Source organism: Mesoplodon densirostris, chromosome 4 (assembly GCF_025265405.1).
Source record: "Mesoplodon densirostris isolate mMesDen1 chromosome 4, mMesDen1 primary haplotype, whole genome shotgun sequence".
In the NCBI taxonomy this organism is placed as follows: domain Eukaryota; kingdom Metazoa; phylum Chordata; class Mammalia; order Artiodactyla; family Ziphiidae; genus Mesoplodon; species Mesoplodon densirostris.
Window position 1 is genome coordinate 119,781,540 of NC_082664.1, and position 13,743 is coordinate 119,795,282.

Sequence of the window (13,743 nt, forward strand, 5' to 3'; positions counted from 1 at the left end):
AAGTCCTTTACCTCTTGAGTCCAAAGCTTGTTCCAGTAGAGCTTTAACCTGAGGGAGTGAGGTCCAGTGTGGATAGGAGGTTGTTCTAGTTGTTAATGGGGGAAGGAAGAAGTGGGGAAAGAGTCAGAAACATCTTACCCACACTTGCCTTTGGTTACAGCTGGACTGTTACCCAGCTGCAGAGAGGAATGCTCTGAGGCTGTTATACAGGTTTCCTTCGCATTCATCCTTTAATTCAGCACATATTTATGTAGCCCCTCCACTAGGCATTGTGCGCTGAAGGCACAGTGGAGAGGAAGGGGATACAGCAGTGAACAAGACAGACACGGTTACTGCCCTCAGGGAACTTACAGTTTAGCGAAGTAGATAGTCCAAAAGGAAAAAAGAGTTATTTACAAATTGCATTAAGTACAGTGAAGCAGGTAAGCAGCGTGCTGAGACTGAGGGATGTTTAAACTGAGACCTGAAGAATGAGGAACCTGCCATGTGTGGTGTCAGGGAGCACTGGAAGAGAGAAGAGAGTGCCGGAAGAGGGAAAGCATGTGAGGGGATGTGCTTCCTGAGGCTGGGGGGAACCTGGAGTACTGAGGAACCTGAAGGCAGCCCCGATGCCCAGGGCATGGTGCAGGTTGAGGCCCGAGGTAAAGGGGCTGAAGTACACAGGGGCCAGATCACGGGATGCCTTGTGGACCCCAGTAAAGACTACTAGGTGTATTTAGGTTTCTCGTAACAAATTCTTTCAAAGGTACTCTTGACACCAAATTGCGTTTTGTGGCAGCCTTAATATAAGTCTACAGGGGCTGTCTGTACATTGTGTCTAAAGTTATGAGTTTACCAGTTTTTTTTTTTTTTGAGGTACGTGGGCCTCTCACTGTTGTGGCCTCTCCCGTTGCGGAGCACAGTCTCCAGACGCGCAGGCTCAGCGGCCATGGCTCACGGGCCCAGCCGCTCTGCGGCATGTGGGATCCTCCCGGACCGGGGCGCGAACCCGTGTCCCCTGCATCGGCAGGCGGACTCTCAATCACTGCGCCACCAGGGAAGCCCCTTACCAGTTGTTTTATACTCCAAAAAAGAACTCGTCTGATATCGCCACCCAGTTGTGTGACCACCACAGAATGGAATCAGAATTCATAGTCCTGGAGAAATCCCCATGCCCAGTAATGGGCTGTGCTCCTCATTGATAAGACATAGGATACACACAGCCTTTCCAACTAAAAGTCCATGCCAGTGTGAGGACTGAGTTTGGATTTGAGATGACACTTTGTTGTGGGAGCCCTGTTACACAACGGAAAGGCTGGGAGGTGTGGTGGACAGGGAGGGAATGTACATGCAGAGGCTGCGGGGGAAGGCTTGGACGTGGTGCTAGAAGGTGTCTTGAGGGTGGGGAAGTGTGATGGAGGGTGTGAGGACATGCATATGTGTCCGTAAGGGAGGGAAAGGCCCCAAATAGTATGTACTGGAAGGAGCAGTGCGGAAGTGACAAAGACATGAAGAAGGGGCAGCACACATGGTGCTGGGCCACGAGGCTCCGTGGCCCTGCTTCACGCTGTGGAATGGGCTGTGCGGGGAGGAGGCATCTTCTCTCCTGGCCTGTACTGGGTGTGCTTAAGCCGTTTTCCTTGATATCCTGAGATTAATCAGATCCTAAGAAGTGCTCTGCTTGTCACAAACTGGCTATAATTATATCTCTGTCTTGTTTCACTGACAGCCCTAAAGTACATATTAATATTAAGAGAAGCCCTACCAACTAATTTTACTGCCTTGGTTCCCAAACAATAAAGATCCACCTTCCACCGAAACATAATTGGGCTTGGCCCATGTTCAGGCTTTGGTGATGTTATTGTTTGCAGTTTACACGCTATGTTTTTGGTTCCCTTCCTTTGGAGTTTATTTTATTCCCTCTGCCTGTTTCTGATAAGCCAGTCTGACTGCTTGGACTCTGTGTGTAAATTTTGAAAAGGAACATTTTGTGGTGCTAGCATGTTCCTTTCAGAGATACAGAGTAGAATACAGTGAAGTCCTAGACCCTGAGACCGGCAGACTAAGCAGAAAGGATTCCTGGCCATATCTTTCCCTAGGCTACAAAACATGCCAGTTCATCAACAGGACCCCTTCCCTGCAGCACAAATCAGTGAGATGTAATAGACACACAGTTTCTAGCTGCAGCATTCAGCCAGCCAGAGTGGAGTAAACTCTCCACCTGTGCCATGAGTTTTGTACCCCTAAGACTGAGAAGAAAGGTAGCAGAAAACACTCAGCCTGCCCCCAGAGAGCCCTCAGAACCAGAGAGGGGGTGCCTATCCACACAGCATAAGACCTAGTCCCAGAAAGAAAGTTTGATTAGTGGGGTGGCAGGCCCAAGACTCACTGCCCTGACCTGTTTCAAATTCACCAGGAGGGGAATACGTAGGTGAAGAAATGCACAGACTTGAGGGAAAGCTCTCCCTTGCGTGACTTGCAGGTGAAGAGGGTGTTTGAAGTAGGCAGGTGCATGACTGGTCTGACAGGTTTAGGGTTGTTAGTGGCTTAGGACTCCTGAGAATTCATTCAGCTTTTTCACACTGCTATCAGTGGTTCCTAACTAGTTCTGATAACATGTGCATGTCTGGAGCAGGCCATAAGAAATGGCTCTTTTAATCAGCCGTTGACTTGCAAGGTCAGGCTACAGCCTCCAACATCGGCATCCGGCATCCGGGATATCAATGACTGACATTTCACAAAGGGTGAGGGGAGAGGTGAAGCTCACTGTTTGTTGTCTGCCCCAGGCAGGAGTAGGACTCATACAGGTGGAAGGGGTCAATTAACCGACAGGATAGTGTGAATTTTGACATGGAGATGGGTTTTATTTTATTATTACATTAAGTTATTATTATTTTGCCTTCCCTTGAGAGGATACAGACGTGGGTGCTTTATCAGTCTTTCTGCTTGGATTTCTGTTGTTAAAATGTACAGCCACAGCCTAATTCTGTGTGGTTTTAAGAATCCATGTAGGCAGGATTGGATATCTGATAGAACCTCAAGAAATTTCTCCTGAAAGGATCAGTGAGGAAGAAAAGTTTTTCTATACAGGGCTCTGGAACCAACAGGATGATGATGCACTTTCTGAAAACTTCTGCTTTAGAGTTAAGTAAGCCACACTAGAAATAGCAGTAGGTTTGCATCATTTATACGTTTGAGTACCTGATGAGAACTTGCCTCTATTGGTAAATAACTACAGCTGGGACAGTATAACTGAGGTGGGGGCTGAGGAGGTAAGAGGCTTATTTCCCTACTTTGAGGAGTTTACAGTCCAGTATAGATAAGGACACAGGATCTAAAAAGCCATGTGATCCAGCCAGACAAAACTAATTACTTGCAATCCCACGATGACTTGCTGATTGGAATCTGTGTTTCTTGGTCTGCCAGTGAGGCCACATGGGGCTGTTTGGCAGAGGGTTTGCTCCCTTGGGGCCAGCCCAGTGGCTTTAGCTTTTGTAAGATGGCATTCGTTGTCAAGGCAAAAGATCACAATTTTTGACTTTGCTGTTTCTTTCCTGTCCTGGTTTTCTGGGCCCTGATACGGCACTTTGCTACTGATACATATAATACTATGGACTCCTTCAAGTGTACCCAGCTGCTGCAGACTTTGACCTTGTAAAACCAGGTATCAATACTTTCCATGGTGTACTTTCAATGACTATGATTCTCCCTAACCTTTATAGAGTTCTGTTTGTTTATGGTGAGTAAAAGATTTTTCTGAGTAGCTTAAAGCAAGCCATAGGTTACTTTCCGTGTACTCTTTCCCTGTGGTAAGAGTATTGGGTTACAGTCAACCCAAATGGGGAGAAAATGACAAAATTACTTAAGAAAACAATTTCCTAGTTGAATTTCTTCAGCCAAAAGGAAGGGCTAAGTAGAGGACAGTAGGAGGAAGAAGATGTGGGGAGCAGATGGGATAAACAAGTCATCCTGCCTTGAAATTGAACAGCAGGGACCAAGAGGGTCAGGAGGGTTAGCTAGTGTCTGTTCCACTCTGGGGAAGGATAAGGGGTCTGCTTGTGAGGAAAACCTCACTGCCAGGAATGGCATTTCCCCCACTTTGAGAAAAGCATGTTTTCTTCTAATGTGGTTGATAGATTGCAGCCTTTTCTTGATAGTACCAAATACATCTTCATGGATTTGGCCTTTGTGGTCTAAAGCTACACTTCTAAGAGAGTTTAAGTTCATCCCTGCTCTGTGGTAACCTGAACGGGTTGTTACTCAGTTCCCCATGCACTGCTTGAGCTCTGTGGAGAGCTACATAGCATGCCTAAGTCCCAGATTAGGCAGGTGGGCTGGGGAGGGTCAGTCTTAAAGTCTTGGCTTTCACAGATCAACTACACCCATTTGTGGAGCTGGTTTCCTGTAATCACTTTCCCTTTTTCCTCGCCTCCTTTCAAACTGCAGACTCTGGCCTGGTTGTCCCAAGTATTTCCTATGAGCTGCATAAAAAGCTGTTGTCTGTGGCTGAGAAGCATGGCTTGACTCTGGAGCGGAGACTGGAGATGACAGGCGTGTGTGCCAGTCAGATGGCACTGACCCTACTCGGAGGACCCAACAGGTAACTGCCTCCAGGTCGGCGGGGGCTCAGTGTGGGGTGATGCTGCTCTGCCTCAGCACCACCACAGTGCATCACACACACAGTTCACCAGACCGTTGCTGCTTCTCTAACGTGAGTACCTCTGTGAAGTCACTTTCCTGGATGCTGCAAGGTTTTTGTTTGCCTCTCTCACCCTTGTCCTGGAAGTCCTCATTCTTCTCCCAGCAAACCACCCTTTGATCCTTCCTTCGTGGTAACAGCTGACTCTCAGACTCCTGCTGACTACCAGAGGCTTGCTTTCTAAGAACCTTCAGAGACCCAGCCTTTGGAACTCGCCATTCACTCAGAGGGCTGGGATAAAAATCAATCCTGAGTTCCATACCTGAGAGCTTCTAGAATAACCCTGACAACTGGGTATAAGAGCTAGACTTTGGTACCTTTCCACTTGCCCTTTTAGGCTGCTATATCAGGGGCAGTGCTTAGTTTTGTGGGTGTTTACTGATACCATGTACCAGACCTTGTGCTAGGGCTAGGGATACAAAGAAAAAGAAAATACTGCTCCTGTCCTCCAGTAGCCTAGTGAGGTCTCCAGAAAGTCCAGTGCTGTGGTAGAGGAAACAGAAGCCTCTCCAGGAAGCCACATTTCTACTCCAGGCTGGAGAAGACACTCACCCTTCCTAGAGCAGTGGCATCCAAACTGAGTCCTACAGAGCAAGGGGGAGTTCACAGCGGCGAGCAGCAAGGGGGAAAAGTAAAAAGCGTGTGCCGAGGGCAGAAAGGATCAGGAGACCGTGGATCCATAAGTCATTTTGTGTGGCTGGAAAGTAGGGCTTTGGTACAGCTGAGAGATAGGGAGCTGCTGAAGGGATCTCAGTAGTGCTGTAACATGGTTAGTCTTGTGTTTTAAAAAGGCGATTTTGGCCAAGTAGATGAATGGAGGCAAGACTGGGGCCGTGAGACCAGTTAGAAAACTGAGCCAGGGGCTAGGTGATGGTGGCCCCAAGCAGGGAAGTAGGGATCAGAGAAGTGGGTGGATGAGGGAATTTTTAAAGGTAAAATCAGCAGGGCAGGGTATTGAATGGATATGGATGGTGATGGAAAGTGAAGTGTCGGTGATCACTGAACTTAAAGCGTTCTAGCATGGACATCTGGTTGGATAGTGGTAGCATTCACTGTGATAAGACACGTGGGCAGAGGAGCAGGTTTGGGGGAGATGGTGGATTTTGTTTTGGATATGTTGGGTTTAGGAGGCCTGTGCGACATCCAGATCAACCACTGGCAATCTGGATCTGAAGTTTAGAAAAAGGTCTCAGCCAAAGATAAAGATCTGGAAGTCATCATCTGGTACATGGTATAAGAATAGGCAAGCTCCTCTAAGGAGAGGGTGTAAAGGGAGGAAAGGGCCTAGGGTGGAATTCTGGGGAACATTAGCATTAAAGCAGAGTTAAGAGATGAGGAGCCTTCCAAACTAGCTAAGAAAGTTTAAAGCCAGAGAGGTAAGAGAACCAAGAGGGTAGTGTTTAAGAACCAAAGGAATGGTGTTTGAGGAATAAAGGGACGGTCAGCAGTGGCGATGCTGAGAGAGCAAGCACAATTAGAGTTGACAGGTATCTGCTGGATTTGTCAATAAAGAGGAGGACTTTGGTAGCCTTGTGGGAGAGTGGTGTCTAAAGTGATCCACGCTGGCTGTGAGATTTCCCCTCCTGGCTTCTCCACTCCACTCACCCTATAGCACTGTGTTCATTCCTCCTTGTCCCTCGATTTAGGCCTGCTTCCCAGCCTGGATCCCTGGCCTCTCCTCTGCCAGGAAAGAGCCAGTGGAGACCCCACAGGAGGCAGTAGTGCAAGCTGCTCTCTGAAGGAGTATCCTGCCCTTGGGTCTGATGACCGTTGAACCTTCTCCCAGAGCAGCCATTGGGGCAACTTGAGGAATAACCTCTTCCTGGGAGTATTTGAGGCCATTAAGTGGCTTCCCAGAAATAGCAGTTTGGGGGCAGGAGCTGAATGTCCTCCCCAAGTCACATTCCTCTAGTCAGCTTCTTGGAGTTGGCTGTTCTTGTGCTTGTCTATTCTTTCAGTGTCTGAACTCTCAGAAGGGCCATCTCCTGTCGTTTGCAGCAGTTGCTGGTTTTCCTTTGAGAAAGATACCACGGTAATCAGTTTCATGTATGTCAAGTACCATGCATTTTTTCACTGTGCTTTCACAACAGCATTTAATTTGATCCTCATAGCTTCACCTCGAAGGTAGATAGTAACCTGGGTTTTAAGATGAGCAAAGCTAAGGCTCAGAGAGCAGAAAGACTTGGCCCATGTGACTTTGCTGGTTCATGGTGGAGCCAGGTCTCCAGTGCCTATACTCTGACCCTGCCGTTGGGTATGTGGGTGCCATGGTCCGTTTTGAGTCCTCTGATGGGGATGCCTCTGTGAGAGGGAGAGTCCATTTAGGGAACAGACACGGGTGAGTCAGAAGCCAGAACTCCGCAGTATCTGTGTGAAGGGAGAAGTACTCGTCATATTTCCATAAGATGCAAACATGGTGAGGGAAATGAATGACTCGGTGTATATGTAAAGTACATTACCAGATTCCCCCAAATTTATTTGGAGAGTGGGAGTTTCCTCTTTGGCTCGACAGCATCTGTCTTCCTCTCTTTGGGGAAAACCAGTAAATGACTGTCACTGCTCCGCCCCTAAGCAGGGCCTTAAGCCTCTTTCTGTTCATCTCCCCTTCCCTTCCTGCCCTGGGGGCAGACTGAGTCGGGCACAGCTCTAGGGCTAATCCTCTAAACCTCCTTACTTGTGGCTTCTCTGAGACCAGAGAGGTCTCAGCTTTGAACGGCAGGAAGCTGGAAGTGACTTCATCAGGAAGTGGGTGTCCAAGGCAGCTACCAGCCTAGGAGGCCGGGAAGCCCCTAGCCTGCCTCCTGCCTCCTCTGTGACCAGTAGTGTAACAGTGCCAGCATCAATTGAGTATTTTGTGTGTCGGTTCCTGTTACAAGTGCTTTACATCCATTCATCCACCCAGCGTCCTGTGAAATAGGTACTATTAGTATCTACACCACTGCTCTTATTAGCTTACTGGCAGCTCAGTAAGGAGAACTTGGACTGGCAACTGACTGAGGATGATTTAGAACTACCGTCTTTGGTACTTGCTGTGAGTGTCTTAGGAGCTGAGCCAGAGTAATCGTAAAAGGGGTGGGTCAGTTTCACAAGTGAAGGGGTTTCTGGGCAGGGGAAATAGTTTGAGCAGAAGCAAGAAAGAACCTTACACGTGCAGCAGAGAATGATGAGACCAGTGTTCCTGCAGTGGAGCAGGCATGTTGGGGAAGAAGAGCAAAGAAGGCTGCAGAGGTAGAAAAGCCTCTTTGCTAAGAAGAGTTTGGACCTAATAGGTCATACAGTGAGAACAGTAAGTGTTCTTGGTCAGAAAGCAATGTTCTGGCAACAGTGTTATATGGAACAAGATCTGGGTGAACTACCTAATGAGAGGACCCAGCAGATGACGTGACACCGGGATGTGGGACAGTGGGAGTGCCACCCTGTAAACCTGGCCTTTAGTGGATTTTGTCCATCCCTCTCTGGAACCTGGGACTAGCGAGAACTCTGAGAGCAATAGGTGCCGAGAGGCACTAGCCTGGTATATGATGCAAGGGATTGGCAGGTCTGCAGCTGATAATGCTTCTTTGCCTTCTGTTCCAGGTTGAATCCCAAAAATGTTCACCAGAGGCCTACGGTGGCCCTGCTATGTGGGCCCCATGTGAAGGGGGCTCAGGGTATCAGCTGTGGGAGGCACCTAGCCAACCATGATGTCCACGTCATCCTCTTCCTGCCCAACTTCGTGAAGATGCTGGAATCCATTACCAATGAACTGTCTCTCTTCAGCAAGACCCAGGGCCAACAAGTGTCTAGCCTCAAAGGTGAGCACTTGCACAGAGCTGGGCTGAGGCCCTCTCCGTCCTCGGTGCTTTCATTGGTCTGGCGGTGCCGCCCAGTGGTGACAGGTGGAAAAGCACCACAAGTGTAAAGAGTGCTTTGCCCGTAAGTAGTCTTAGTGTCTAAGGAAATAAATACCTTTGGTGTTGACTTGCCTACTTCCTATCCCTTTCACCCTCCTCCTTCTCCCACTACTCAGATGGAGAGGTGGGGACCTATTTATTCATTTCACAGATATTTACAGAACGGGCACTGTTTTTGACACTGGGGATATGGCAATAGATTTTTTTTCCTAAAAAAATATTTATTTATTTATTTGGTTGCATTGGGTCTTAGTTGTGGCAGGCGGGCTCCTTAGTTGCAGCTCAGGGGTTCCTTAGTTGCAGCTTGCTGGCTCCTTAGTTGTGGCATGCGAACTCTTAGTTGTGGCATGCATGTGGGATCTAGTTCCCAGACCAGGGATCAAACCCAGGCCCCCTGCGTTAGGAGCGTGGAGTCTTAACCACCGTGCCACCAGGGAAGTCCCAGATTTTTTTTCTTAATCCATGCTTCCGTGGAGCTTACATTCTGGTTAGGACAGATGACAAGTAATATCTCTTTCGGGTCACATGGCAGTAAGTGTTATGGAGACAAATAAAGCAGGGAAGGAAAACAGAGAATGTTGGAGGGTTGGGTGGAGGGTAGCAGACTTAGACATTTCAGGGTCCAGTCATAAAGGGCCTGTGGATCACTGTGAGGGTTTGAAATTTTACTCTGGGTGAGATGGAGAGTCACTGGAGGAATTAGTAGAATAAAGATATAATCCATCTCGGGTTCCAAATGATCATTATGGCTGTTGTTTGAGAGTAGACTGTAGGCTTACAAAGAGAGTTATTAAGGCTATTGTAATAATTGGAGAGAGAAATGTTGGTGGCTAAGACAGCCACAGTGGAAGTAATGAAAGGTGTTTAGTTTCTGAAGCAATATTGAAGATAAGAGTTTACAGATTGGGTGTAAGGGACGAGAGAAAGCGAAGGGTTAAGAATGACTCCAAGGTTTTTGGCCTGAGTAACTGGAAGAATGGAGGTCCCATCACTGAGATGGAAAGAGCTGGGGGGGAGGTTTGGGGAAGAAGAGCAGAAGCTCAGTTAGAGATGCCTGTTGGATATGCAGGTGGAAATGTTGATTGAGTCTGGAGTTAAGGGATCTGGTCTGGAATTACAAGTGTGTGGGTGGTATTTAAAGCCATAATGAGCCTGGATAAGATGTCTCCTAGGAAGAGAGATTAGATGGAGAAGTTGTTAGACTGAGTTCTTTGTATAGAAGTCAGGGACTTGAGAGACCAGCTAAGGAGACAGGGAAAGAGTGGTCAGTGAAGGAGAAGGAAAACCCGGAGGGCCTGGTACCTGAAAGGCAAGTAAAGAAAGAACGGTATGTTAAGCTATGTCAGCAAGCCTTTCTAGGTTGCCTTACTCTCAGGCCAGGCTCCTCCTGTGGGCATGCGGAAGATAAGATGCCACTCCCACTCTTGAGAGCCTCAGGGCCCACAGGGACACCACCACCTCCATCTGTAGTGGCCTGTTCTGAGTAAGGAAGCCATCAGTCTCTAATTGAGAAATGAGATATGTCATTACTTAAGGCTGAGACCTGGGGAGGGGTTCTTGTATGTGGGTTCCCCCCTTGAGATCTATAACATGACGCCCTTTTCCAGGCAGTTGGTTCTTCCTCTAGCTGCCCACAATCCTTTCTATCCCAACTGCCCCAGGAGGCAGGTCTGAGGATGCTCACCTTTGAGTTTGGTCTGATTTCCACTAGTCTCAGTTTAACCTCTCGGGCTGGTCAAGACTTATATACTTGTTGAGACATCTGTTCTTATACTGTCCCAGAGGCCTGGTTAGAGCAGAGAAGCCTTTTAAAACACCTGAGAAGTGATAGATTCCTTCCCCATTCTTAAGGTTGGGCTGCAAGGAGGACTTATTTCCATGATAGTGAGAGGGGCCAGCAAGGCCAGGCAGTCTGGAGCAGGCCATCCTGGTGTAGAATGAGCATGCTCTTGCCTGCTCACACTTGGGCCAGACAGCAAATGGCAGTCAGCCCATTCCTCCTGAGCCCTAGGCACAGTCTCCCTGTGAGGGCTGACATAGCAGTAGAGCCCACCTTCCCAGAGCTTATAATTTACCAGGGGGTTAGTCAGATATGAGGAGGAGGCAAGGGCCTTGTGTCCTGAGAAGCTCTGCACACCCAGCAGGACAGTGCTTCAGCCTGGGAGCTCCATGAGGACAGTGGTCCATCAGGCTGACACGCTCTTGGTCTCTAGCACCCAGCCTAACCAGGCCTTGGAACTTCCGGGGCCTGAGTACTGACCCAGCCTTGAGAAGGCTGGCCTCTGGAGTGGTGTCTGAACAAGACACTCTTGGGGGCCACCATGGTTCTAGTCCCAGCCTGGGCTGATACTTCATAGGGGTTTTCAGATGGCACTCTTTCCACCTACAGATCTGCCCACCAGCCCTGTGGACCTGGTGATCAACTGCCTGGATTGTCCCGAGAATGCCTTCCTGCGGGATCAGCCCTGGTACAAAGCAGCCGTGGCCTGGGCCAACCAGAACCGGGCACCAGTACTCAGCATAGACCCTCCTGTGCATGAAGTCGAACAGGGCATCGATGCCAAGTGGTCACTGGCTCTGGGCCTACCTCTGCCTCTGGGGGAGCATGCAGGCCGTGTCTATTTGTGCGACATCGGCATTCCCCAGCAGGTATTCCAGGAGGTGGGCATCAGCTACCACTCGCCCTTTGGCTGCAAGTTTGTCATCCCACTGCACTCTGCCTAGAAGGGCTCTGGGCAGGCTGGACCCTGCGGTCCCCTGCTGCTCCTGCCAACGAACGCCTTAAGGATGTGAAGCTTCATGGACCTTGTTTTTTCTCTTTTTGGTTTCTTTCTTTGAGAGAACAGCTCATATTTAAAACAGACCTGTCACCTGCCCTTAGCCAGGGAAAGCTTTCTCACTGGGTGTGCGGGGCGAGTGGCAGGCTCTGTGCACAGTGGCTCCAGGCATCGCTACACTCGGCCCCCTGCGTGATCAGGTGGGGCTTTGTTTACAGACGTAGGCAGCTCACAGACTGTGTGTCACGTTTACAGCCTCTGGGCCTGGGCGAGCGCCTCGCGGGGTGGGGCAGCCCTGTTTGGGGCCTGAGCTGGCTCTGGTGCCGAGCTTGTGGCTCTGTCTCCCTTGCTTCCCTCACAACCCCAGCTAAGTGGCCCTTCCTCAGATCACGTAGAACTGGCTGCACTGCAGTTGTCCGCTAGAGGGCAGACTTGCAGTCTCCGTTCCATTTTGGGCTTTGAGGCCTTCCCCTCAGCTCCGCCACAGGTTGATTTGGGGGCTTTTGACCCTTTCTCTTGAGCTGATCCAAGTTTTATGCTGGGTTTTTTTTTTTTCACTCCATCACTCTGGGAGGCAGGGAAGGGGAATGGCATCAGAATGTGTTACTGTATTGGGATTTTTTTTTTTTTTTTTTTTTACTGTTTTTCTGTTGTCTTCAGCACAGGTAGTATAAGGTTATGTTACTGTAGAACCACAGTGCCCATCTTGCCAGCAGTGCCCCCCAACCCCATACTCTATAGCTGGGGGCTGAGCCTTTGCCTGGTCTGGGGCCAGACCCCTCAGGGTGCAGCGTTAATGTTCAGTATTGGGGAGGCCCCTGGGGGAGCCTGGTGCTGAGCCAGAAGAGGCTCCCTGGTGCTTCCGTCCTAAGCCACCCACTCCCCCGCCCTCCTTGCCTGCACACACACCCCCTACGCTCTTCTGCCCCCTCTGCCCTTCCCCTGAAGTGGTCCCCGGCAGCTGTGATCCCAGAGCAGGGCGCACATCCCTCCCATGTGGGCTCTACCCCAGCTTTTACAGTGTGGGCCTTGAACCCTTTATGATTGTTTTCTTTAGACGAGTGGGCTCAGGGCCAGCACCCTGTCTCAAAGATGCCAAAATGAGGCTAGTTCTGGATGAGCTAGCTGGTGGGGCTCAGCCTTAGGAACACACTGCTGCTCAGATCCTAAGGCACTAAGCCCCCAGATGTTCACAGGCCCAGGCCCTGAAGGCTGGTAGAACAGGAGCCAGGCCCTGAAGTTCCTGAGAGGGGCCCTTGCAAAAGGCTTGTGCTTTAAAGCCTTTTTCAGGGCTTCAGGCTTCCTTCTGCTCTGTGCCCACCCACTCTGGTTAAGGGGGTGAGTGGAAGGGCTTGCCAAGGATCATGGACACAGGGTAGGCCCTGGTACCATGGGTTTCAGGCTACTTATCACTTTTCTTATAGGAGCATAGGCAGGAGCAGATGAAGCAGGGGAGAGAGGGCTGGTCCCTCCTTTCCTCTCATCTTCCCTCAGATGTTAAACTGTCTCCAGCAGTGGAAGGCCAGCGACTGTGAATCCCGTGCTGTGTATCCTTCCTGAGCCTCTGCTCACACTCAGGGCCAAGCAGCTCCCAAAATGGGGCCCTCTCTTCAGAGGCAGGGCCATCATCTGAGGAGCAGTGCTGGATTACAGGCATTTTAGTAAGCAACCATTGAACAGGTTCTGGCTGCCTGTTGATGCAGTGAGGTCTCCTAATTGGGTGCAGTGAGGTCTCCTAATTGGGTGCAGTGAGAAACGAGCTAGAAGAACCCTGGCCCAGAAGACTGTGCTTGCTCCAGTAAGTCACAGTGACCCTGGGGGTGATGGCCTTCTGTTGAGGGGCTGCTGGGAGTTGGTGCCCAAGCCTCTCCCTGTTCTCTCCCCAGGTGGCACTGGAGCATCTTCCTGCCCTCAGCCTGGGCCTTCCCCAGTGGTGGTAAAGATAAGCATGATTCCTCTCTCTTCAGCTCTTTTCAGAGGCATCCTGCCCACAGTGCCCAGTCCCAGGGAGCCCCCGTCAGGTGGCCAAGACGATCACTCATGCAGCTCTTGGGGAACCAAAAACCAGCATGAAAATAAAGCTGAATGACGGAGTCCTGTGTTCTGTGGTAAATTGCTCGGTATGCTGCAGTGAAGTACTGCATCCCCAGCCCTAGGAGCCTGCGTTGCTTCTCACACTTCATTAACGTTATCGGGCACATAAGAGCCTAAAGTCCCAGCCAAAGACGGGGCTGGAAGGATAGGTAAAACCAGTGGGCCATTTCCCTTATATTCCTTGGGGCTGAGAGGTACAGGGGCCTGCAGTCCCCTTTTAGGACTGTTCAGCAGACCTACCACTGCTCTTCTGGGCCCAGAGGGATACACGAGCTTCTGGCTAGCCCTTCTGTGCCTGGCC

The 13,743-nt window shown here is 49.9% G+C and overlaps 1 protein-coding gene across 4 annotated transcripts in view; it reads left to right on the plus strand.

Moving 5' to 3' along the window:
* EDC3 (enhancer of mRNA decapping 3) overlaps window positions 1–13,435 on the plus strand; it is a 54,110-nt gene extending 40,675 nt beyond the window's left edge. For all 4 annotated transcript variants that reach the window (XM_060097008.1, XM_060097007.1, XM_060097006.1 and 1 more), the window contains 3 exons: window positions 4,426–4,579; window positions 8,255–8,472; window positions 10,961–13,435. In XM_060097008.1, coding sequence (XP_059952991.1) covers window positions 4,426–4,579; window positions 8,255–8,472; window positions 10,961–11,295 — 707 coding nt within the window. In that variant the 3' untranslated portion in view covers window positions 11,296–13,435. The remainder of the gene's footprint in view (window positions 1–4,425; window positions 4,580–8,254; window positions 8,473–10,960) is intronic.
* The last annotated feature ends 308 nt before the right edge of the window (window positions 13,436–13,743 follow it).